This window comes from Biomphalaria glabrata, chromosome 13, assembly GCF_947242115.1.
Source record: "Biomphalaria glabrata chromosome 13, xgBioGlab47.1, whole genome shotgun sequence".
NCBI classification, from domain to species: Eukaryota; Metazoa; Mollusca; class Gastropoda; family Planorbidae; genus Biomphalaria; species Biomphalaria glabrata.
The window spans coordinates 12715001-12742948 of NC_074723.1; the positions used below are offsets into that span (position 1 = coordinate 12715001).

Here is a 27948-nt window from a genome sequence, read left to right on the forward strand (position 1 = left end):
AAAACAGTATTATATACATTGTCAGTATATGACTCAACCTGACTCAGGATAATATGATACGTACATACGCCAAACAAAAAGGCGAGGAAAAACATAAAAAAATACTTTTAAAAAAAAAAGCTTAGACGAAGCGTTGTTTGGATAAGTCATGTAATTCACTTTGTAATAGATTTAGACAAACAACATTAATTCTGTACGATTACAAACATCTTACCAATGGTCTATGTTGCACCTATGCATTTCGTTTAATTTGTTTAAAACTAGAATTAGTAAATTGGGGTCCTTAAAGGAACTAATTCAACGTATACCACCACATCTGTCAAGTACAATTTCTTTCCCCTGTTCTAGATACCAAACAAAACAATTAATTACCAATAGTTAATTAACTGGTTTCTTTTTTATTGGTTCTTGTGTTGTCAGGTAAAAGAAATTATCGTGCATAATTTTATTTTTTAGCTTTATCCGAGATTGGATGTTGAAGAAATAATGTGAGCAAACGTTTTGACAGACAGACAGACAGACAGACAAAGTGAGTTGATATAGGCTTTGTAAAAAAATAGCTATATTCTGATAAGAAATTTGACAGTACATTGACATTTTAATTAGCGGCATTCTTATGTTTTGACATTTTAGTGATAGCACAAATGTTTATATTTAAGTGGGTTGATGTCTTTGCGGTTCGCGCGAAAATAATAAAAATGACATTTAATGATATCTCTTTGGGTGGGAAGGAAGTGAGGAATACAAAAATAATTTAAATTAGATCAAATTCAAATCAAATCAAAATAGGTGATGTTTGGAAAAAAATCAATATGAAATTTAATAAGCATTTGTGGAGGGGTTGAGAAAACAAAGTTGGGGCAGGGGGTAGAAAAAAATAATCATTATAATGAAATCATTATGTTTTAACGACTACAAGAGCTAAATTAGGACGTTTGGCGGGCGGCCATCGTCCCCCGGGAAACCGGGACCGACCGACCCAAGGCACAGACGAGGGAGTTGTAACCCTCACCCTACCGATTGAGACAACAACTTTTTTTTTTGGGTGGGAGGAAGGAGGAAATACAAATTAATATTAAATCATTTTTAAAAATGCCAATTCAAAGCAGATCATATTCAAATCATATTTAAAATGGAGGGGTTGAGAAAAAAGTTGGGGCAGGGGGTAGACAAAAAATAATTAATGAAATCAATATCTTTTATCGACAGTGACTGCAAGAGCAAAAATAGGACGTTTGGCGGGCGGCCATCGTCCCCCGGGATACCGGGACCGACCGACCCAAGGCACAGACGAGGGAGTTGTGACCCTCACCCTACCGATTGAGAGAGCAACATCTTTCTTCGGGTGGGAGGAAGGGGGAAATACAAATTAATATTAAATCATAATCAAAATATGAAGAACAAAATCAATATGAAAATTAATTAAAAACCGGTGGAGGGGGTTGAGAAAACATTTTTTATCAGATAGTGAATTAATCCATGTAGGGAAGAGGGAAAAAACAAATTAAAAAAATAATAAAAAAATATCAAATCTACTTTTAAAAAATTCCTAGAGGGGAGTAAAAAAATATATACTAATAATAAATATAATCAAATGTAATTCTAATTTTACACAAATCGCATCAAAGTTGGTGCAGGGGATCGAAAAAAAAAAATCATATGTTTTATCGACAGTGACTACAAGAGCTAAAGTAGGACGTTAGGCGGGCGGCCAGCGTCCCCCGGGGACACCTGGGACTAACCGACCCAAGAGCAGCAGCTCACCCACAGACAAGGGAGTTGTGACCCTCCGCACCACGGGACAATGAAATGGGAGTTGGTGCAACCCATCATGCATTTAATGATATTTTGTTTTAAATGTGCCTTTATCTTTGTGTCTTTTTGAGTATTTTATTACGTCGTATTGGTTTTTATTTGTTAGGTATTATGATCAGTGGCGCCACTATGGTCGGTGTCACCCGGTGCGGTTAGCTCAGGGTGTCACCCGTCCCCCCAACCCAAAATTTCAATAAAAGCTTTGTTTTAGTTTGTTAATTATCAAAATAAAATTTCAACATTCATTGAATGTGTTATAAATGTGGTTAATGATTGTCGATTCTATTTTAATATTTTGTTGTTAATGTCATTTTATCACGTTATTGAATAATAAAATGTATGATTATGATTATTAGAAACAGATCTGACAACAACGGAATGTGTTTCTTTATCTAATACTAATTACTTTAAGCTTAACCAAAACTGCTTTTACATTAGACGAGTTTGTTTGTTTTTTGTTCAGTTCCTTTGTTCAGGTCCTAGCATCGCAAATGTCTTCAGCGTGCTTAGATGACAAGACAAGTCAGAAAAGGTGAATGTTTACATGATCGTTTTTAAAAGCATTTTTAAAAATGTTCTTGTGTTGTGAGGTAAAAAACATTATTGTGTATAATTTTAGCTTGATGCGAGATTAGTGTTAAAGAAATAATTTGAACAAACGTTTTGCCAGACAGACAGAGTGAGTTGATAAAAAAAATAGCTAAGCTGTAATCTGATAAGAAACTTGACAGCGTCGCAACAGAACGTTGACATTTTAATTAGCGACATTTTAGTGATATAAATATAGCACAAATGTTTATAATATTTAAGTGGGTTGATTTCTTTGCGGTTCGCGCGAACATAATAAAAGACATTTATTGATTTTTTTCTTCGGGTAGGAAGGAAAGGAGGAATACTAATTAAAAGAAAAAAAAAGTATGAAATTTATTAAACGTTTGTGGAGGGGTTGAGAAAACAAAGTTGGTGCAGGGGATCGAAAAAAAAAATCAATATGGTTTATCGACAGTGACTACAAGAGCGAAAGTAGGACGTTAGGCGGGCGGCCAACGTCCCCCGGGGACACCTAGAACCAACCGACCCAAGAGCAGCAGCTCACCCACAGACAAGGGAGTTGTGACCCTCCGCACCACGAGAAAAAGAGATGGGAGTTGGTGCAACCCATCATGCATTTAATGATATTTTGTTTTAAATGTGCCTTTATCTTTGTGTCTTTCTGAGTATTTTATTACGTCGTATTGGTTTTTATTTGTTAGGTATTATGATCAGTGGCGCCACTAAGGTAGGTGTCACCCGGTGCGGTTAGCTCAGGGTGTCACCCCCCCCCCCCAACCCAAAATTTCAATAAAAGCTCTTTTTTAGTTTGTTAATTATCAAAATAAAATTTCAACATTCATTGAATGTGTTATAAATGTGGTTAATGATTGTCGATTCTATTTTAATATTTTGTTGTTAATGTCATTTTATCAAGTTATTGAATAATAAAATGTATGATTATGATTATTAGAAACAGACCTGACAACAACGGAATATGTTTCTTTATCTGATACTAATGACTTTAAGCTTTTAGACTAGTGTTGTGTTTTTTTCAAACTTTTACTAGTCCCTTTGTTCAGGTCCTTGCATCGCAAATTTTTTCAGCGTGCTTAGATGACAAGACAGAAAAGGGCAGAGAGGGAACTTGTGGCAGTTTAAGGGAGACGAACAGATCGTTCTTTAAGTCCGTTCTTTGGGCGATTCAATGAGAATCATGATTGGAGAGGTCGCAATTGCAGAATGGATGATGTGACAAGTTACCAAATGTATTGCCTTGTATGACAGAGATAGAGTAGTGTTGTGGGCTATCTGACTTCGACTATGTATCATTTATTACTTAATTACTTAACATTAGCCACAGAACATTACAAATTGAATATAGTTGATAACAACATTCAGTTCTATAAAATGAGACTTTATTAACCACTGGGAAATCCGTCCAGTCTTCCTAAAACGTTGCTATATCTAACTACTATTCAAAACAGCCTACTTCTAACATAACGCCATGTTGGTCTCTTGTTCGCCTAAGTCTACTACGTCATTAGTCTGTCTTTCTACGTCATTACTTTTACGGTCGCTAAAAAACTATACACAATAAATTTGTCTAACAAAACTAACCTACTCTCTAAACTAGTACATTACAGTAGAGATATGTTTAGATTCAGGCGACTCATTGTATGAGGACATCTAGACCTTAAAACACACTGACCGCTTCCTTTCACTTGTTGTACATAGAGGGTAAAAACAATACAGTTAAAAAAATGTAATATTGATTTGAATAGTTTATTTTCAAGGCAATGTAAAAGTCAACAAGATTACAAAATGATCTAAATACACTAAAATGAAAACTTATGGCAGATCTGTTGTGACTAACCAGGTATATTCTTGAAGGCAAATCCTAAAAAAAAGGCAAAAAAAAAAAGGATACCAAAAAAAAATAAAAACTTTAATATTTTTGTATATCCAAACCTATTTTTGTAAAAAAAAAACAAAAAAAAACAATCGCCATTCTTAATCATTCAATCACATCAGCGTCATCATTTCTAATCTTGTTTTTAAATAAATTTCAATTGATAAAATGTCCATATAACATACAATATAACTTTATAAAATATACAAATAAAATCATTAAAAAGGACATTGTACAATAAATAAAAAAACGAAAGATTTTTACATTTGTCAAGAATTCATTTTGTATAAAGAATGATTGAAAAAAAATCCATATATTTTAATAACTGAATGACATATCACAAAAAAATTCAAAAAGTGTATGCCGGTTTTATCATAATGCTTACAAGTGCAAAATGGGTAAATAAACGTATCTACTTATCTAAACAGGTAAACATGTGTAAGAATCTGTGTTGGCTGTAGAAACCACCTCAAATAAAATCAGTGGAAGTCTACTTTCTATGGTCTTTCAATCAGGCACTAAAAAAAAATATTTAAAATATTTTTTTTTATTTCGTAAAATGGTAACATGGTCTTAAGTCTTTTACATTTGTATAAAAATTCTATCCCAGCATAAAGTAGACCACAGGGGAGAGAAATGCTCTGAAGTCAAAGCAAACATGGAGAAGACCATAAAGTAAAGATGGAAGAATGGACATGGACCCAGCTGAGGGGTGTTGCCAAGAACACGGTCCGAAGGCCTAAAACATTTGCAGCCTTATGCTCCACTAGGTTTCAGAAGGATAAAGTCAAGAGAGATAATTAGGCTGATTTTCTTTAATAGAATGTAATAAGTTCAAGGTTCATTTCTTTACTCTCTGATTATTTAGGTCTAGGTGTTCTCAACTCGACTAGAGTAGTGTTTGCTGAGCATGTACTGTACAAACAAAATTCATAAAAGAAATAAATTTCAAAAATGTATCTTACCGTCCACTTGAGCTGTTCATTTTTGCTGACCAGCTTACAAACTACACGTGACAGTACAGTGATTCTTTGTCTAGTAGCTTGACCACGCTGTCCCTCTGCTGGCCATTCAATGATAAGTGCAGGAGGTCCGTTATTTTCTGTGTTGTGACTGATCACTTGAACTTTTAAATCCTTTAAGATGTTCATTTAAATGGGGAAAAAATGCATTATTTTATCTCGATATTAACAGATATAAGACTGAGCTGTGGTGCGTTGTATTCATGACAACTTAAAGAAAATACACGAGGAAATGTTCGTACATGAAGGCAAATCAATTTTAATAAGCTTTATAATAATCATTGTGAAGTTGTTTATATTTTCGGTAGTACAATATCAAATTTCTAAACTCGTTTCCTTGTAGCACAAAGTAATTGTTATTTTTTAGTTAGCAACAGTCATCTCTCACTATGGCGTCCGTGACATTGTCTATTTTGTCTGTGTATTTCAAAATCTCCTTTTTTTTTTTTTTTTATTTTCTTATATTTTTCTTCCAATGCCATTGTATTGTTACCGCATTTTTCGATGTCGCTTGTCTTTTTTTTTTTTACTGTATTTTATTACTTGACAACGGTAAGTGGGATCTTGAAAATCATAGTGTAAACAGCTTAGGTCTACTTCGATTAACTTTTAACATTCTATTTTTTTAAAACACAATAATGCTTACCTCAATGTAAACTCTTCTCGTGATATTTAAATTGATCAGAAGGACTTCAAAATACTTCTCATACACACCCAAGACAATCGCAGGTTCTTGTAATGGCCCTTTGTCCTTTAAATAGAAATTTATTATTCGGAAGTTAACTGTAATGTTCTAAAATGTAATCACTGTAAATGCCAGCTAGATTCAGCTTTGTGTCACAACTCCTTACATGTTGTTAAAAAAAATATTTGCCCTGCAATTTTCTTAACTCATTGGAAACATTTTACTTACTTTTAATTATCATATAGATTTAGTAGAAATTATTAACATTTTCTATTACATTACGCAGATGACTGAAACGAAAGTGGCAACTATTGATATGTGGTTTTATTTTATCTACATTTTCCTTTTCTTCTTGTCTTCCTATTCTCTTATATCTTATTTTTAAGAGAGGTGCTAGGGAATGGCTTCTTCAAATACAAAAACAAAATCTAATAAAACACTCGGAAAGACACAAAGATAAAGGCACATTCCTCGTTCCATTTGCTACGACAAATTTGTACAAATGCTCTTTCTTCCCTAGTGCTATTAGAGCATGGAAGGGGTTGCCTGAGCTAGCCAGGAAATCCAGTGACTTGGCAGAATTTAAGTCATTGGTTAATATGCATGACTAGATTCATGACGCGTAGTCATCTTCTAATTTGAAGTAACGTCTGTATTTTATAAGATAATTAGATAAGAAAACAAAGATACACTGTCTACACAAAGTTGTTGTAGAAAAACTCAGATTGTTCTATTTCTTTCTTACAATACACTAAATGGATTTCATTTTACATGTCATTAAAAATACAATCAAAATATGGTTTCTTCACTCTTTATTTCCAAACTTGTATAACCTTTTTTTTCTTTTTGTAAAATCTAAAAATAAAATGGACAATATTTTTAAAGTGAGAAATGTTTGACCTGAATTAAATAGGACAAAAATAGTTCAACACTATCACTGTCAGCAGAATTGGCACTGGCATTCTTTCTGGAGTAGCGATCCAGGGCGTTCTGAATGTCTTCCTTTGATGTTGTGCATTGACTTGGATCACCTTCAGATAAAGTCATCATTAGCTCTCAACAATATGTTTTAATTTAGCAACAAAACAGCAAAGATTAGCATTTCAAAAAGTTATGCAAATATAATAATTAACTAGACAGACAGGTACACAGGCAGACAGATGTATAGGCCTTTATATATATTGTAATAACTGAAGGGCGGCAACTCAACGTGACATAGACGTTTATTTTAACACAAAGGGGCATCTGCCTTGAGCACAGCATCTCCATATTGGCTCTCATCTTGGGCGGAAATCGTTTTCTCTCTCATGTCAACATCCGACTTGTTTAGTCACAGATAGTGCGCACCTTCTTTATGCACTATCTTGGATGGCGGTGTGCATGGCAAGGTCATAACAATATATATATATATATATATATATATATATATATATATATATATATATATATATATATATATATATATATATATATATGTAGAGAGAGAGAGAGAGAGAGAGACATAGAGAGAGGGAGAGAGAGAGGGGGGATAGATAGCTAGATATAGATAGATAGATAGATAGATAGATAGATAGATAGATAGATAGATAGATAGATAGATAGATAGATAGATAGATAGATAGATAGATAGATAGATAGATAGATAGATAGATATCATTTTAATTTTAAACTTCTAGATACGTTGTGTATATTATACTATACAGGCTTACAATTATTGTTCTAATTACCTACATTAGAACTGAGTTTTCAATTGCTAACCTAAAGACGCAGCCAGTACTCTGTGAACCAAGACATCAGAATATCTACGTATTGGTGATGTAAAGTCTGTGTAGCAGGTAGTGTTGAGCGTGTAATGATAGGTTGGTGTCTCGTCATCTATACTTCCTCTACACACAAGTTTACTTTTCTTTTACAAACAAACAAAAGAGAAAGACAGCTCTTATTTTTTAAATGCACAATACATTATTCAATTCAAGGAGTCAAGAAATTTAGAAACTGTCACCATGTTACCTTTTTTTTCACACATTTAAATATAAGTTACTATGCCCATTCTATTCTGTATAAAAAGAAACAAAAATCATAGTATATATTAAAGAAACATGCTTTTTTTTCTCTTCTTACCATAGTTTTTATCTCAATATTATCTGCAAACATTAGTAATAGAAAGATTGAGGAGAATTTATTTTTTGGGAGGTGTGCTCTTTTTCCCTTTCTCTTGACAAATGCAATAAAGTTTTCCAAATTATTTATCGTTTAAACTAATGAAGATAAAACGAAACTCTGTCACTTCTTCCCTTACAATATTATCTTGTTTATAAACAGCTTTAATCCCTTTTTCTTATAGTACAGTAGTTAAAGTTATTGTAAGACGTACACTGGACTACTCTCATGCCAACCGAACAAAGAGAAAAAGGTCGTAATTTGATCCTCTGTTCGGACGATAAAGTATAACAAGAAATGTCTTCATACCAACACACGACATTGCTTTAAATTTTATTTAAGATACAAGTAAAAAGATCTTTAGGGCTGACATGCAAAGACTGTCAACAGACGAGAGCCGCCAAGAGCCATTGAAGCTTCTGTCATCTCGGTCAAATTATTTACGTTAGTTTACTGGAGAGATGTAAAGCTTTACTGTCATATTAATGAGGAAACATCAGGAGCCGGTGAGCCTTAGGCAGTTTGCAGCAGTCAGTACTACACCCTGGCAAAGCCTGCGACGCCGCTGACCCAAAACTGTATCAGCACTTTTTGAAACTGTTAGGTAGAGTTAAGTCATAGGCTCTTGAAACTCTAGGCTAGTACAAGCGAACAAGAACTCCCTCTCACCGGCCTGATTGAACAGTTTTCTGTCTGGAAGAGGGTCTTACAAATGTCTATATTGAAAATTGTCGTTTCCAGTGTCATTGTCACTCCGGACTAGCGGACTAGAGACGCGGTCAAAGGCCGTGTACACCTGAAACAACTGCCATTTTCTTATTCTATACCAGGCTAACCATGCGGGATACACCATTCATGAAACGGACCCTTGAGGAACGGCCTCTGGATTGTCGATAAGGTCGTGAGAGATCTTTTACAATTCCGCACAGTGCAATGGGAATACTCTCGCACCCCTAGACACTCCCTCGGGAGTCTTTATTCGCTACACGTTTAACCTAGCTGTTTCATCTTACAACCGTTTCCACCCGGGCGCCACTATGAGGCAGGGTATCGGCACTTGCCATACCTTTAAATTCATCAGCTGAGTGGAGAGGGGGGGAACTGCTGTGTGTACAAAATCGTTCCGGCCATAGCTAATGTCCAGGCATTCATCTCATTAAAATGAGATAATTCATAATCGCTTTGCGACTGAATGAGGTCATATAAACATTCTCAATTCTCGACAACTTCACACAGCCCTTCTCCCACACACACAATTGTTTACCTTTGTATTCATTTAAATTTGAACTTACCTGAAAACATTTCATTACAAGCCTAGACAGTGCAAGCCACTTGCCTTCATCACTGAGTCGAAACGGCTCGAGAGAAGCCTGTGCCAAGAGAAGTACAAGAATGATGACATTGCACATAGCCGGTGCAGTATTTAGACTTGAAAATACATGTGAGATATGGGTCCAGATATTATATATGTCAATGCTAAATACTTCGTGGGGGTCCTAAGCTATAGCTTATGTTGCCTAGAAGCAAATCCGGCCCTACATGTAACTGACCTATACAAACTCGTTTGGTATAAATATTTATAGATTTATTTTGAAATTTCCTTTTCAACAAATTTAGGGAAATAAGACTTCGTTCTAAATAATAAACACAGTATATTAGAAATACTATAGCAGACATTGAAAAAAAAAACTTAACAAGTAACAACATTTAAAGAGCAACAGGGAAGGGGGGACTTAAGAAATAGATCTATTATATCTGTTGATTATATCTCTTAGTTATTTCTACAAAATAAATTGCATTGTCTTATAATTAATGTAGCATTCCGAACGTCATAAAATGAAAATATTATAATATGTGTGCAATGTCTTACCTGCAATGCGCCGGGAGATGAAACATTTAATGTTATCCCTAAACTTTGGCACAGTTCAACCTGTTAGGTCATACAAATTGAATACATTAACTGACTTTACCTCATAATGTAATACATTAACGAACATAACTTCTACTCTGTCATAGTACTCCATGTATACATAAAGAGGGGGGGGGGGAATAGAGAGAGATATTTATAAATAGATCAACAGAAACCACGCAAACACAATCACCTTTTTAAAGCATGCAATAAAAAAATGTTAAAATAAATAATACAATTTGATAGCCTAAGTTATTCTCACTATAAGTCTTCTCTTTTCCAATTTGTTTCAACACGTTCAAAATCAAAACATTTTTACCCTACACTAAGGCTCAATTTCATTTTTAAAAATACAAAATAAGTATGTACACCTTTTTAAAGGGTGTATGAAATAAAAGCTTTAAAACAAAATTATAATATTGAAAATAAACGAAATCTTAGTACCATAAGACTTACAATGCAAAATAAAACAATGAACGAAAATTCAAAGATCTATCGGAACTTTAAAAATGCTTTATAAGTTAAAGTGATGATACAAAATAACTATAATGTGGATAATACGCGAAATTGGTAAAAAAAATAATTCCTTATGTTTTATAAAATAAGAAACTAACAATTAAGCAAAAATAAAAAAAAGCCTATTCAACCCATAACTTTACCAGCAAAAAAAAAAACAGAAAAAAACTATATTCTTTCGAGAGTTGAAACAGCAAAAAGCCGTTCTAAACTATGTCAAATTAAATATAGAAATTGCGCTACGAAATTTGTTTCTATAGTTAGATTACATTCAAACGAAACCACTTACTAATTTTTGCAACTGTGCTTCTCTGGGTTCTGGCTGAATTCTAAGTATTGCTTTCTCTGGAACACTTAAATAGATGTTTCTAGCTACTGCTTTATTAGCCAGCACCATGAGCTCTTGGACAAGTCTGTACATAGAGAGAAGACATATATTTTTTGTTTTGGACGGGTCTGTACAAGGAAAGAAGACATGAATTCTCAGACAAGTCTTTACATAGAGAGAAGATATGAATTTCTGGACAGGTCTGTACAAAGAGGAAAGATTTTATTGTTTCATTTTTTCTACAATGTCGACCTTTCTGCAGTTATTTGATGTATTAAAAGCTGTGATAGTAAATGCATGATTTATTAGGCACTAAACTTACTGAAAATGATCTATGGTCCCTTTATATCCTGTTGGTTTGCCAGTTTGAGGATCTAGCTCATAGACAACCTCAACAGACTCTAACATCAAGGCGCCATCTTGTAGTCTTTTAGCTTTTAAATGATTACTAATCTATAAATTTTAATTACAAACATCTCTATTATTTATTTCAAAAATGTATAAAGAAAGAAGCAAACAATAATGTTGATGTTTAATTTTTTAAAAATTAAGATCTATATGGCTGCCTTATTTTTTAAGCTCTACTAGTGCCCTGAGGTAAGCTCTAATAGCACCCAGAGGTAAGCTCTACTAGCGCTCAGTGGTAAGCTCTGCTAGCGCCGGTAAGTAAATTCTTTCTTTTTTAAGTAATTTTATACTGGCACTAAGTAATTCAGTAATTAAATCATTTTAAGAATGAACATTGAAATTCCCTCCCCCGAATCGCATAATATCGTGTACTAATGCCTGAGACACCGTCACAAGTATTTCATGTCACATCTATGCACACACTTTGTTTAATGAGAAATGAAAATATTTACAGAACTGTCTGTAAACGTGCTGAATAAGTCCAAATAACTCGTTATACTAGAGACATCTACACTTCCACAGCATCGTGTCAGAAAATAGTCTAGATCTAAAACTCTACCCCTACTGGCCTCCAGGACATTATCTTCTTATGAGTTATGAGACTCAATATAAAAGTGATGCTTTAAAAATTCTCTATTTTAAAAGTTAAAAAAAAAATTCACTATATCAAATACAAGGTTTAACGTCGCTATTTTCACAACACCTACGCTTTTAAGTAGTCGCATCCTTTGTATGACATCCTGAATGGTGAATCTCCCATGGACTTGTGGCATTGGATGGACTCTTTTGGGATCATCCATTAAATTCTTTGAAAACAAAAAGTTCTTTATATGATTTCGTGTGAGAGTATAGTTTAATGTGTTTATTTATATGCATGTATATTATACACTGGGGGTCAGGAGACTAAAACGGGGTAATAAGCCTTCGTTCTTTATTGTTCTTGTTGTTTAGAAATGTAATTAGACTGTTTTAAATATATTAGATTGTCTGAAAAGGGATTTGTTTCTTATTCCGTATGCTGAGACAAATTCGTACAAGTGCTATTTTTTGTTGAAGGGTTAGAAATATTGATCAAAAGATATAAAGGAATTGAAAGGTAATGCATGAATAAACATGTTCTTACCTGAGCAACATCATATGTAAGACTAACACAGGACTTGATGATAGTTCTGCCAATCCACTCGTTTAAAATCTGAGGACGGATGTACACATTATATATTATACGTTCATAATAGCGAAGACTAAATTCGCAATCTGTCGTTAAATGCAAAAACAAATACCAGATTACGTGATCTTAGAACTATGCTCTCGATTATTCTAGAGTTTATGAGGGCATTAATTTACAATTGAGTTCCCCCTGCTAAGGTGTATATTTAATACTAGAAGGTGATAAATCAAAAGGAGGATTTAAGGTTCTAACTTCAGGCCTTGCTTCGAAACAAAGTTCATTGTTGTAACGTAGATGTCCGGAAGAATATAATTATCTTAAAAGACGAAACAATTAGGATGTGTGGAAAACGTTAAACCTTGCACGAGCTATTGGTCTAAACTGCCCACAGGTTGTGACGTTGCAGGTCAGTGTTGAGGCCTTTTATAACCGAAGACCTTGTATATGCCCATTGTCTTTGTCAATCTTACTATTCTAAAAGGCCTCAAAAAAATAAGTCGACAGTTAACTCTTTAAAAAAAATATTTATTTAGAATTGTTTTGTTGTTGTTGTTTTTTTCGGTATCAATAATTTGTTCAAACAAGTCTTCAATAATTATTCTAATTATTTTATTACTAACTTTTAATAGTCTGACTTGAAAGGAGGTTTTATAACACTCCATGAAACTACTAGAGCTCAGAAAATGCAGACTTACTTCCCCTGCGCCATTCATTCTCCATAATATAGAGAATGCCAGTCTGTCTTGTCCTGCAATCAAACTGCAGAGATTCTCACTCAGTTCGATGGGTATCATGTGTACAATCTGTTGAGTTTAGTATAACAAACAAAATATTTACATTTAGTTTTGGGAATTAAGGTATATTTACTTCATCAACATCGAGGTTTTCCTTTTTTATTACTCTCTCTCTCTCTTTGTCTCTGTCTGTCTCTCACTCTCTGTCTCTCTCTATCTGTGTCTGTCTGTCTCTCTCTCTCTGCATTCAAAACTTTTTTTATAAGACATCTAGAATTGTAATACTACAAATAATTCGAGTATGTGTCTTGGAGGCTTAGATGGAGAGGAGGGTGGTAGGGCCTACCAAGACAAGACAGGGCCTTCTTCTCAGTTGATAAGATGTGAAGAAATAAAAATAAAACAAATAATTGACTAAGACATTAAATCAACTAGGACCTTGTTTTCAAGATAGACTGAAACAGCTCGTTCTCTGGTGGCGTCATCAAGTTCTGTGTTCTCTCTGACGAAGTAACTGACGTCTGCTATATGCACACCTACTTGGTAAATACCTAAATAAAAACATGGAAGAGAAATTCAAGTGAAACAGTTAGATAAATAAAGATTTCTACCATTATTGATACTCTGTATCTAATGATTATATAACGTTAAGGTATGAGTTAGATTTTGTAATTTGTGCATGGTATTAAAATTTGTAGAGAGGATTTTAATTACAGACTTTACATATTGAGCTTCTTTTAATTCATTTCCTTTTCAACTTTAAATGATAAAAGAAACATTTGTATAGAAAGTAAATTAAAATAAATTTCTTCGGCAGTAAAGCATTTTTAGTAATTTTCCGTTTATGGTATTAAAAAATATATTCCTGAAAAATTAAAAATAATGGATTAGGCCTTGAAAAGTCCAAGAATACTCAGAGAGAGAAAAGAGAGAGAGAGAGAGAGAGAAGAGAGAGAGAGAGAGAGATTCTAAAGACTACAGAGAAATTGAGGGATTAAATCCATCTAAAGACTACAGAGAAATTGAGGATGACAAACATAAATCTTTATAACAACATTTATGTTGTACTTTTAAAAAAATCAAAATCTTCTATTGCAGTCATTTTTTAAAACATTGGAAGAAAAAGAGTTCACTTGTGAGAAAACAAAACTTGGTGCTGCAGGATGTTAGGAAAAGTTCAGAAAGCAATGAATCCAACTGCGTGTAGTGGCAGAAATGTGTCAAAGTTTACTCACTAATTTAAGACTAAGACTGCTTTATTGATCTTTGTCGAAAATGTGTTATGTATACAAGGACTCTTTTGTCTAATAAAAACAATATTAGTCAGGTAAGTAGAACAGACACAACATAAAAGAGTTCATTGAGTGACTACACACATCGTCGTTTTCACACTCCTTAGTCAACGAGTAGCGCCGAATCAGGAAGAATTAGGTTTTACAAAGCTTCTATCAACTCATTCTGTCTGCTGTCTGTCTGGTAAAAAGTGTGTATACGTTATTTCTCTCACGCATATTCTCAGATCTAATTAAAACCTTGCACAAATATTCACTGCTGTAGACAAGACATGAATCAGTACAAAACATTGACCAGTTAGTCAGTTAATTACTAGTAGTTAATATTATTTTGTTTGATACCAACAAGGGAAATTAATCCTTCAGTATTCACAGATATGGGTAAATTAGTATGGGTTTAGTCCCCTTAAATAATTGTCAACGCTATTTCTCCCAAACGCATTCTTCGATCAAGTTGATGCTGTAAACTTTATTGTACCAAAAAAAAAAATGAATGAATAAACAAACATAATTATTGGTAATTAATTATTTTGCTTGATATCAAATAAGGGAAATAACTTTTACATTATTGATAGTTATTGTTGTAAGGGAGTTCTTCTCCTTAGATTTGTTTTTGTTTTGTTTTTTTTATTTAAATTTTTTTTACTATTTTGCTTTTTATACTGTTCAGTTCTAGTCTGGGTAGACAGAAGCCCACTACGCGACGACTTGACGTAGTTCGAATAGAACTGGTGGAAGTTGTGTTCTAAGATTTTTCCGACTTGGCTAAAGCATTTTAGCTCAAAAAGTTCATTTAAATATAGTAAAAGTTTTGTGTGTGTGGTTCTTTTAGAACTTTGTTTATGCGACACAACAGTTGCCTTGCCAACAACTTATTCCATATGTTCGAGAATTTTGCGTTATCGCACTGTAAATATTATTCTTATGTAGTTTAAAGCTGTTAAGTTTAGAGAACAAAAATAGACACTGCCGTCACTGCTATTTTTCTTCGCTAGAGTTTTTGTATGGTCTTACCACGAAAGCTTATAACACACCGATCTGTATACATTCACTTGCTGTTGTAATGATATATTGTTTATCTTTTTCCTTTTTTCTTCTGAAATCTATTGAGTTCTTCAGTTTTAGTATATTACCATTTAAAAAAAAATCGTAATACCTGTCTCTACTTCCTCAATGGATAAGGCGTCATCCATATCATCAGTCACTTTGGAGTCAATGGTGAAGATGCAGGTATCTCGGAGATCTTTTCTTGCTGCCAACTCTGACGCTGGAATTCTCCATGGAAACAGTTGACGAATGAAAGCTGACACCTTCAAATATTTTAAGTGAATTAATTATTCTAATGCAAATAATTTAGTAAATATGTAAATATATCTGGTTATTTAAGTCAGATTTTACCAATTTGGGAATTCGCGTAATTCTTAGGGTTGAGGGTTAAAACTTTGAAAAAAAAAAAAAGATATATAACAAGACAAAAAAAAAGAATTCAGCTTTTTATGATCCCTACATAAATAAATGGAGAGAGAAAGGTGGAGTGATAGTACACGTTTCTACACAGGCTTGTCACATGGGCAGACTCTTCCCATTCTTCAACTCCACATTCAATACTCCTGACCTAACAGTGACCATTCAATACTCCTGACCTAACAATGACCATTCAATACTCCTGACCTAACAGTGACCATTCAATACTCCTGACCTAACAGTGACCATTCAATACTCCTGACCTAACAGTGACCATTCAATACTCCTGACCTAACAGTGACCATTCAATACTCCTGACCTAACAGTGACCATTCAATACTCCTGACCTAACAGTGACCATTCAATACTCCTGACCTAACAGTGACCATCAACAAGACAATGGAGTGCGATGTAAAAGTAAACTTGTGGAAAATGGTTTTCTATCGCACATAGTAGACGCAGTGATGCAACCAAATATCTTGATACTATTTCTTGACCCCACATATCCTTCCGTAATATTGAACTATTTGTCCATGACTGCCTAGTAGCTAGCTTAGGTTCCAAATACAGAAACTGTATGAATGTACATTTTTTCAAACGGTTCCAACAAAAATGTTCATCCATACAGCAGTCTCAGTCAATATTATATGAGAATCTAGCACCACAAAGTTAGCTTTAATTCCATACAATGAACTTGATTTAAGAATATATAGCTCCTCATTCGTGGTCGAAGATGAGCACATTTCTCATTTCCTATGAACTTGAAGATGACTGTAAAGTCCAATCCTCGCTTTAAAAAGCCGGCCGCATACGCGGCATGAGTGAGTTAGGTCAGTTGCAGATAGGCCTGCTTCTTCTTCTTTCACCTTTTTGTTGGTTCGTCGCTCTTTCGCCCTGGCCACTCTTCTTGCTTCAAATCTTGAGACTCCGAGACTCACAGCTTCACGCCATTAGGAGCGTTCGAGAGCTGGTGCTTCCCAGCTGTGAATGTCGATATCGTATTCCTTGAAGGAGCTCTTGAGAGTGTCTTTGTAGCGCTTGTATTGGCCTTCCTAGGAGCGCTTTCCTGCACACAACTCCCAGTACAGAAGTCGTTTGTGAAGGCGTTTGTCTGGCATGCGGACTACATGTCCCGCCCTTTGAAGTTGGGATCTTTTTACTGTCTCATTGATACTGTGCATATTGAACAGCTTTAAGGTTTCTGTGTCTGGTATGTGGTTGGACCAACCCACCTCATGGATACTCCTTAGACAGCGTAGGTGGAAGGAGTTTTGCTTTTTGGTGTGGAGGGAATATAGGGTCCAGGACTTTGATGCATATAGGAGTGACGGGTGGACTACAGCACTGTAGACTTTCAGTTTTGTGGATATGCTTAGTCCTCTCCGTTGCCAAAATTGTTCTTGAAGTCTACCAAAAGCAGCACTGGCACTAGCAACGTGGAAGTCAACCTCATCATCTAGGTTGGCGTTTGCTGATATGGTGCTATCCCAGATATCGTATGCCAACTCCGAGGCATCTTTCAGCATGGCGGTGAACATTATGCTGAAAAGCGTTGGAGCCAGCACACAGCCCTGCTTCACGCCATTTGAGACAGGAAAAGGCTTGGAGTAGTCTCCGTTGTCTTGGACTCTTGCTAGCATGTCATCATGGAATTGGCTCACCATTGTTATGAATTGATCCGGACAGCCGAATTTGGACATGATTTTCCAAATGCCTTCACGACTGACATTATCAAAAGCCTTAGTCAAATCTATGAATGCAGTATAGAGATTTGAATTAAAAAATATATCTACAGTGGCGTAGCTAGGGTAAGGGGAGTGATGGGGAGAATTTGAAAATCCCCCCGTACTCCTACTTGAGTGGGGCCCCCAAATGAGTGGTTTTTTTTACATTAAATATTACGCAAAATGCTGGGTCCCCATAGAGGTCAAGCCCCTGGGCCCCAAATGATGAGAAATTCCTAGCTACGCCCCTGTATATCTATTTTGGAATAACATCTTGTTACAATACGTCACAATTCTAGAAGAATATAATATAGCTTACAACAAAAATGGCAACAACAATCTGGCGGCCGTTGCTGAGCAGCACAAAAAACGCTGGTTCAAGACGACGCACGCGCAGAGATAAAGATAAAGCCTTAAAGGGGCCAATTCTTAAGCGAGGCTTCTGACTGATTGGAATGTATTGCGCATGACTGAGATGTGTAGTACCGCACTGACCGTGATCATAGCAGGACGTTACGGCGCAGCCCTACTTGTAGGACTCGACGTTTTAACTTTGGTCGTTATGGCGTTATGGTCTTTAGTACCAATCATTTTATAGTTTCTTAAACTCTAATCTAAGATTTACTTTGGTTTCAATCCAAGCTTATGCAGCTACTTACTTCAGGTGAAAACTCCTCATCGTCAACATCGTGTTTGAGTAGAATACACTGTGTCTCAACATCTATATCACCAGCTTGGCCAACTTGAGAAAGGTCTGATCTGTTTAATGGCAAAAGAGAATTCCCTTTTTTTTAAATATTATATTGACATTGATATTATACTTCTATTTATAACCTCATCCGCCATTTTGTCACCAATAAATATTTAATTAATATTTTAAACTGTGTTGATTTGTTTTAAATAAGATGAAAAACATTTCACTGCTGAAAAAAAAAAAAACTAGACCAAATAGAAGCTTTATTTTTCACTAATAGACTGTTACTTAAATCTGTTTTCAAGGTAACATATTTTTAAAAATCGATTCTGTCCTTATTGAAATAAATTGTTTTATTTTTTTACGAGCGAAATGAACTACTTTTTAAAAACTTGCATAAAGATGCTCAACTCCAAGTTCATCTCCAACAGATCTAAACTTATTGTGGAAAAACCGAAGAGAGACTAGCTAATAAATGACGAGAGCGAGAGCTATAAGGTAATTAGTATATATTTCATCAAAACCATTTTGAAGCTTGCTGGCTAAAAAATTACAAAGACAGTTTGTGTGGGAACACAAACTCAAAATCGGCCCCAGAAGTGGTCCACACAGGCAGGTAAAAAGACAGGTTTCAACATCTGTCAACCTTCTTTCTCCATTCTTCTATGCCATTTGCTTCTGATAGAATTTCATTCTGATATTCTTTCTGAAAATATTGAGTTTGTGTTCTCACATAAACTATCTTTGTAACCTTGTTTTTTATTTTGTCCATGAAGAGAACGTAAGCTAAACGTAGGCCAATCTAATAAAGGAAAACAGTCATTTGGACTCTTCACTTCAAAGAACTCTAGCAATAATTGCTACTTACCTTTGTCTTTGTTACTTAAACCTGGTGATCATTGCGGTAACGATATGTTGCTAAACTTACCCCAATGGTAAAAAGTCTCTTTCTTCCCAACGAGGAACTTTTATTTTAAAAAGTAAATTCTGATATCTGTTTGGGTTGCGCAGAAAATCTGAAAAGAGAATATTAAACATAAAGAATCAAAATTTTGTTTTCATTGGTTTTTTGTTTTACATGTTTCGGATGTTCCTTCAGAGTTGAAGATAATCTTACTACCTAGTCCAACCATTCCACGGGGGATGGCAGAGGGCAGGGTATGAACCCGGGACCATCGAGGCGATCGAACGAGAGTCCAGCGCGCATACCGCACGACCAGACAGCCATCCAATTTAATCTGATCTATGCATTGATCATCCCCATAATAATAGTCAGATTCTAGCAGTATGTTATATTTAGTCTCTCTGTGTGTATATGTGTTTGGTTTGTCTGTACATGTGTAATCCTATGCAGTTTCAACCCACTAATGTTATAAAATAGTAAGGCTTGTCTTAATAGGGAGTGTACTGTTTCACGTGGCTACGCAGCCCCACCTTCCTATCCAGCGTAGACGTAACGGTTGTCCGCCAGTGGTCTATTTAGGCTCTGTGGTCTGTCCTGTGATAAACAATATCATTCACTTTTTTTTTAGCGGGAAAAATGGCTTTTAGTTTGAGTGGTCCGTCTGTCCCTCCGTCCGTCCATCCTGTTTAAATCGCAAAAGACTATCAAAGATATGAAAACCCAATTCCATGATATTTTAGATCTGGTAAAGTTCTGGTGCAACGGCTACTATTTAGTTTTAATGTGTTTTTTTATAATACTTATAGAAACGTGTTTTTATATCCTAAAATAATTTTGTTAATATATTTGCGATGGCGAAATGTTTTTTCAATACAAGCTATTAACAATTTCAAGAAAGTGTTTATTTTTGTTTTATAAGAGAAATAATGCATTTGGTATGTATATAAATCAAACTTATTTTTAAACAAGATTTAATTAGCAGCGTTTAGTTGCATTTTTTACAAACAATTCCACCACACATACATATGATACATTCAGGCACTTAACTTCAAGAGAAAGAGGAATTATTTAGTTTTATTTTTTAAATGGTTGTTAAATACCCATGCATTATTTTTTTTTAAATGGTGTGAATGATATTTGATTTGTTGATATTTGTTTGAAGGTAGATGAAAAGAAATGTGTGTTTAATTGTGTTTATATCTGTGTGAAGAGTATGTGTGTGTATGGTTACCCATGTTTTATTGTGTAAATATACTTGTGTATTGACTTTTATTCCCGGTTAGTTAGTTATTAGTTTTTGATAGGCTAATCTCTGTATCACATTTTGACTTTCAATAATCCTTCTCATCTGTTTCTCTTGTACGACCGGAGAAATACTTTGACATGAATACAATGCGCTATACCTAACAATACAGAAGAAGTAATTAATTCCTATGACTTCTGCTAGTTTATGTACCTGGAGGACCCTCATTTATCTGAAATTTAATGGCTGGCAAGCGTCTATCCACTGGGATCAAAAGTGCCATTCTGTCATTGTCTTTCATTGGTTTAATTGAACCAATCGCTGCCCTGGAGTGTACCTTTGTTAGTATGTGCACGACCTGCAACAGTTTACATACAGATTTTAAGTTAGGATCAAAAGTGCTTTACCTATCAGGCTTCTCACAATTTTCATGCTATCAATAGACCCTGTTAACACCACACTCAGACATTGTATTATATGTTTTAAATATATATGTACAAGCAAAATTTAAAAATACTTTTCTAAAAAAAACCTTATCTGATGGGTAGAGGTTCACATTTATAACAACATCTCACAAAATGTAGAAGCTATTTCCTTTTTTCGATATCAGACAAAATAAATTGGTAAACAATTCTTGACTACTTTGGTAAATTTTTAATTGATTTATGTTTTGTCAGGTACAATACATTTTTATTTACGATTTGAACATATCCCGAGGATGGTTGTGGGAGAAGTTACATATTAAAATGTTGTAACAAACAGACAGGTACTGTGAGTTTATATAAGATTTGTATTTAACAAAAAAAAAGGCATTTTATAGACTTTCAAACTTAACCTTATCAAATACCGTATTATAAATATTTGGGGGGGGGAGAGGGGTAATCTTTGACTGAGCTTCAAACTTAAAATGACAGTAAAGCACCTACTTTTCCTGTTTTTTGTATAAAGTTTGAATTTTGGTCTCTGTTTGTTAATAAAGATGACAACCTTCCATCCACTGCCAGTCTAAACTCTTCTAGAGTTACTCTCCTTCTTGGTTGAGAACTTTTGTTATTTGACGCCTTGGCACCTTGAGGATTGGCTGATGGAAAGTCAAAAAGTCAAGAATTAAATGTGTGAGGTGAAAGACAGTGTGTGTGTGTGTGCAGAAAGTTGTACGTGTGAATAATATTTATAAGAATTCAAACCTTTAGGTTCTGTTAAATCTTTTAATGCCCGAGCTTGTGCCTCTGTCAGTGGCCCAAATACTTTCTCACAGTGGGATGTAAATTCCTCTATGTTGACCTGATAACAAGAACATTCGTTAAGCCAATAGAATGTATTCTTGTTCGCTGCTATTGCATGTTGAGCTCCAGTCAGAAAGACATGTACCACAGTTGAGTGTTATGTTATGACCAGAACTATCCAGTCTATTTTGTTCGGTAAGTTCCAGACGTTCCATCAGAGAATAAAGATTATTACGTCATAGCCAAAACTTCCTGCGGGACAGCTGGGGATGGCAGCGGGCAGGGGTTGACTCGGGACTATCGTAACGATAGCTCGAAGCACATACCACACGACCAGAAGTGGTGTATGTCTCCGAATGTCTTCAATCAGGGAAATCTTTTAATCTTTCTACTGCGACCTCTATGACTCTTTCATTAAATAAAAACAAAAATTTAGGAAAGTGTATTTAATTGTAATAAAAAAAAATATTACAAATGTCATGTTCAATTTTGAGAATTCTCATCAGATTCGTATTTTTAATACAGTGACTAGGTCAATCTAAAAGCGCAAGCTCCAATGCAACCGTCCTAATCCTTTTTGGTTTAAATCCGTTGTACCCAACATTTGCCCGCCAAACGGAACTATACATTTTAACACACGTGCCTTAGGCCGCTTGGACGCAGAAATTGACAAAGAAAAGTTTTTTTTAAAAAAAAAGCTTATCTAAGAGCAAGCAATATTTCACAGATGCATGCTGGTCTAAACAAGAGATTATAGAATACTAAGAAAGACGTAATGAAGGAGTCAGCATTCCATCCTTCTCTCTCTCTCTTCTCACTGTGTTTACAACATTACAGGTAGGACTATCCGAACGTCAACGTACCATCCATTGCTTCTCAGTGTAGACTTCCACTGCAACCTCATCCCCTGGGAAGGCTCTGTTTCTATCATTCATGCTTGTTAACAAAATCTCAGTGCCGTCCTGCGTCAGATTAGAGAAGGGCTATGTTAATTAATGAAGGCCTATGTTTATTAGAGAAGGCCTATGTTTATTACAGAAGGCCTATGTTTATTACAGAAGGCCTATGTTTATTACAGAAGTCATATATTTATTCGAGAAGTTCTAAGTATTCGAGAAGGTCTAAGTTTATTAGAGAAGGTCTAAGTTTATTCGAGAAGGTCTATGTTTATTAGAGAAGGTCTAAGTTTATTCGAGAAGGTCTAAGTTTATTAGAGAAGGTCTAAGTTTATTAGAGAAGGTCTAAGTTTATTAGAGAAGGTCTAAGTTTATTAGAGAAAGTCCAAGTCTATTGGAGAAGGTCTAAGTTTATTAGAGAAGGTCTAAGTTTATTAGAGAAGGTCTAAGTCTATTAGAGAAGGTCTAAGTCTATTAGAGAAGGTCTAAGTTTATTCGATTAGGTCTAAGTTTATTAGAGAAGGTCTAAGTTTATTAGAGAAGGTCTAAGTCTATTAGAGAAGGTCTAAGTTTATTAGAGAAGAGTAAAGCTTTGGAGAAACGAGTGAGGCTAGCAAGTTTAATATAGATTGTCCCAAGTGGGAATGAAACTGAGTGTGACAATTTATAATGTAGGCCTACTATTGTTGACACATTGGAAACCAAATGGAAATAATTTGCCGTAGACGACGATAGAGAACTTAAAGGTGTTTTGTTTTGTTTTGCTTAGCCACGTGAAATACTACACTTCTTAATCGTCGAACTCGAAGACACGCCTTAATATTTTATATAAGATACAAAGTTTTTAAAGAAATTTAACTTATAAGTCACTCTTGACGCGTAGGACGTAATCATCTTCTTTTTTGAAGTAACGTCTATATCATATAAGATAAAAAGATCAGGACGACCCACCACTAGAGCCCGAAGTCAAATAAATGTAGTAGCGTTTAAAAAAAAATACATATAATAGAAAAATATCAGCAGAACATCTTTAGGAGGACCAGCCGAAACACTTTAAAGAACTCAGCGGTTAAACAAAGTAAGAAACATTTTTATTTTATCTTTGAAATAATATATATATAATCTATTATTATTTTTTTCTTATCATGAATGTTTGGAAACTTTTAGAAAAATGATAATGTTTCGATGAGTCCATAAACGTAAAGATCTTGAAAGAAAAAATAAAAGCAACTCGAAATAAAAAAAGTTGTTTTCAAAAATGTTGGTTTTTTTTAGATTTTTTACAGAATGTAAAGTATAGACAAAATGTTAAAACTAAATGTTTTACTTCGGACATAAATTAGACCAAAAAAAATGAAATCTAAACCTGGGTAGTTACAATCGCTTCATCCTTGGATGATGGAAACATTCGAACAAAACCCTGAAAGAAAGTGAACAAGCAATGCAGGGTCCATAACATAGTATACCACAAGACTATAAATTAGTTACAAAATATCTCAATAGACATGAGTTAGATGTGATACCAATATTGTAGACCGTATAAAAACCCGACATTTCCTCCCCCCCCCTTTTTCCAATCAGCATAAATCATAAGCTATATCATAAAACATTGTCTAAGAATCAAGAATGTTCATGTTATAGTCTCTTTGAAGTAGCTGAAAAAAGTTCATTTCAGGTTTCTCAGAAAAATATCTGTTGTGGTTTAGTTAGAGTAGATGATAAAGCTATCTTTAAAAAGTGAGGTTGTTGTTTTTTATCCAAACAGTGCAATGACTTCCTCTTGTTACTTGTTGGTCAATGAGGCAGTAAATGATGCAGTGATGGTCAGAAACTGTTTCAAACTGCTTACAACGCATTCAGCTTACGTTACTCTATTTGAAATACACGACTTTCTGATTATAACAATTGTGTTTTATGGACTGCTATTTCTCTTTATTCTCTTGTTCTCTTTATCTCTGCAAGAACTAAGAGAGATAACAATATAGCTTTTTCTAAATTAGTTCCCTTGTTTAACTGTTTGTGCTTATGGAACTTTAATACAGAATATACATTTATCTTATCTTTTTCTTTTCCTTTAAGAAAAATATTTATTTTAAAACCGATGTATTCAAAAGGCTACAAAAACTTTATTTCATGCCAAATTTAAACGATGCGATATCACTAATATAGTTCCAAACACTGCAAAGCCAATGACTTAGAAAATCAAACCTGATATATAGGTAGGTTACATGTTGCTGTTTACTGGTATGGGCATTAGTTATATGAATTTGAAATATTTCAAATGAGGACTAAAAACTTACTTGTTTCAATTGTCCCAATCTCAGACCGTTCCGAACTTGTAGCAAAGGTAAATAACTCTCGTAAGGCTAATAAAAGTACATAGATACATATATTTAAAGAGAACACTAGAACTCGATGCTACTGTAGTTCATACTGGAGTTTTATAAGACATTGTCGTTTAGGACCGTTTTTTGAATAAATGTATTTTAAAAAATAATACAATATAATAATAATTTTAATATGATTTTTTATGCTTTTTATGTGTCTTAAATGACGAGCAATGTTTCAATACAAGGGAATAAACATAGCAGTAGCTAGACGCTAATACAACATTGACCAAAGGATTGCAGCTACCATAAAAAAAAACATTCCATTTTTATTAAACAATCAAACTGCATTAAAAATACGACATTATAGTACAATTAAAAATAGAAACAAGAAATGTTCACATGCATCCAATAAAAGTTTTTCCTTGTTCCCTTTTATTATATTTCAGTTTCAAAATGTCATTGTTTCCACCAGATCAGAACATACTCTAGATTATAGTTTATGACGAAGTCATACGATTACAAAAATCACTCAATTTAAGAGATATTTCAGGACAGAAAACAGTGAACCATAACTTACAAATACAAAAACACTCTAAAAGACACACAGTTTAAGGCAAATGTCTTATTCCATATGCTAGGACATGTAAGCACAAGTGCTCCTTCTTCTTAAATGCTATTACAGCATGGAATATTTTGCTTGAATCAACCAGGACAACCAACGACTTAGCAGAGTTTAAGTCTCTAATTAACATGCCCGACTATATTAAAACATGGATACGCCTAAGGTGTAAATATCTTCTCTTTTGAAGTAACGTCTGTAATTTATAAGATAAGATAATGCATAGATACAACACAAAGAGAAGATAAAGCCCATTACATACAGATCAATACAATTAAAGCCTTACGTTGGGACGCTGTTGACGTTGAAAGCCACCTCTGCCACCGCCTCTACCTCCTCTTTGTCGGATCATTTTGGTCTTTGTGTAAGAGGGTGAGGAGAGGGAGGAGATAAAACAATGACACCAATAAATTAAAGTAAGTATTGTATAAATATCAAATATGTTTACATAATTTTCTATAACATTGAAGTTACCATTTGTGTTAGTGAAGTAGAGTCTACATGGCGAGTAAAATAAAGTTATCTAACTTATAGGTCGATAGTTTGATAAACAAACAGGTAGAGCTCTTCTATACCGTGAGGAGACTGGGACACGCGGTTGGTTATGATTCAGCGGACAAGATTTTCGTTTAGCTCATCGTGAAAGGAGCAGATAAGCAGGGTGGCCAGAAAAAAAAAGAGAGTTGGACCGAGACCAACCGTCATAGCAGGCTTGGATGTGGCAACATGTGGTCAATTGAGACCAAAAGTTTGTTGCTACGTCAGAGGTCAGTGCGTCAGACCTGTGACATGGCAACGAGATATTGGTCAAAAAAAGACGATCAAGGTGATCTTTTTAAAATGACTGTATCTCTCTCTATATATATATATAATTCTCTTCATGACTCAAGAGTTTGGACAGGAAGTAAAGGAAAGATCACTCTTTTATTTCTGCAAGTCGGACTACGAAAACAAACGAGGGGGGGGGGGAGCACAAATAGTATTCACCTGTCACTAAATAGCTGGATCCGACTCAACCGTTGTAGAGCCCTATGCGAAACGGAATTCGCGGGGCCAAGTTTGGGTTGGGATATGGATAATAAGTAAAATTTAAGAGTTTGTATTAGAAAATAAATTCGTCTATGCATTTTATTCATGCTTTACTACGTACAGAAATACCTTACGAGCCTTGCGTGTGGCGAAGTCATATAGTATTTCATAAAAATTTATTTCCTACATAGATCACTCTCAAAAGCAAGAATTACCAAATGTTTGAATCTATCTACGAGAATTGCTGACCTCAAGTAATTCTTCATTAGCTTGAGGCGCGAGAAGCTTCTTTCACTAGATACCACAATTACGGGTATTGCATAATGCTGTTTTTTTTATCGCGCGTAGGATTGGCGTTTTTCATATTGAATGACAATCCCAAAATGACAATTTTTGTCTATATATTTCAGGAGATTTGTATGATTTTTCTTAAGATTTTAATAATTTCCGGATATTTCCTGGACTTTTTCGTATATTTTGCAATTTCAGGAGATTTCCAGGAGCTCCTGGTAAATTGACAGGAGGCCGCGCGAAATCTGTTTTAAATTATAAAATGGTTTGATTTAATAATTTATACACCTAGAATTAGCGCGGGTCCTATGAAAGTGAGGGGCCCATTGCGGTCGCATAGGTTGCAGTGGCCTACGGCCGGCCCTGCAAAATAGCGGCGGTTAGTATTTTTTAATGCTTCAGTAATTGATGGTAGACCTACTATGGCTAAAAAAAAAACAAAAAAAAAAAACTCACTGTTGAAAACTTCTATTAGGAATGTAATTTGTATTATGGTAGATATTCGTAGATGGACTGTGCACATATCCAATTTACACAAATGTATCTATTATAATACAAATGTACCGAATTTTTTTTTAGTAATTATCCTTATACATAAAATGAGGGAAATGTAAATTTAAAATTACGACAGTCTACATCATTGAAAACTTACCAATAAAAAATTTATCTAATAGACTTTCAGTTTTAGATCTACTTGTCTTTAACTGCACATAGCATCAACACCTGCCGACAGATAGACTCTCATACATGTATTAGAAATAAATGTATTTATCTAGGTTCTAGATAGATACTGGAACTTGCAGATTAAAATTCTGAAAAGAAGTGCCATTCTGTGAACATGGCTGATGTCATTGCACTTTGAAATACCGTAGAAAGTTAATTCCTGAATAATAGGCCGAAGATTGACTGTAGGTGGGATCAATACGAACAAAAAAATGATCAGACGATATCCACCTTCCTAACCAAAGGTAGTCAGCCAAAGATCATGAATGATTTTACTAGAAATATTTTTTTTTAATCAAGAAGTTTTAGTTTCGATATCTTATCA

General features: G+C 34.6%; 1 protein-coding gene across 1 annotated transcript; it reads right to left on the bottom strand.

The window, feature by feature from the left end:
- Positions 1–4117: 4117 nt before the first annotated feature.
- On the bottom strand, positions 4118–27846 carry LOC106072520 (DIS3-like exonuclease 2). The gene is made up of 24 exons (XM_013232905.2): positions 27553–27846; positions 25867–25938; positions 24932–24997; positions 23998–24051; positions 22599–22697; positions 21697–21793; positions 21436–21590; positions 20723–20867; positions 19291–19378; positions 18328–18427; positions 15637–15790; positions 13627–13739; positions 13150–13257; positions 12410–12478; positions 11994–12092; positions 11201–11331; positions 10840–10963; positions 9996–10055; positions 9418–9495; positions 7724–7871; positions 6866–6996; positions 5927–6031; positions 5224–5394; positions 4118–4776 (listed from the first exon to the last, which is right to left on the bottom strand). The coding sequence occupies exons 2-24, from the start codon at positions 25930–25932 to the stop codon at positions 4756–4758; spliced, it is 2382 nt and encodes a 793-aa protein (XP_013088359.2). The 5' UTR covers positions 25933–25938; positions 27553–27846; the 3' UTR covers positions 4118–4755.
- Positions 27847–27948: the final 102 nt, after the last annotated feature.

Excerpts from the sequence above, each read along its gene's own strand:
- LOC106072520 (XM_013232905.2), bottom strand. The coding sequence starts at position 25,932 with ATGATCCGACAAAGAGGAGGTAGAGGCGGTGGCAGAGGTGGCTTTCAA. Across the intron at positions 19,379-20,722 it reads GATAAATGAGGGTCCTCCAG|ATTTTCTGCGCAACCCAAAC; the intron begins GTACATAAACTA and ends TTCTCTTTTCAG. Across the intron at positions 9,496-9,995 it reads CATCTCCCGGCGCATTGCAG|GCTTCTCTCGAGCCGTTTCG; the intron begins GTAAGACATTGC and ends CTCTTGGCACAG.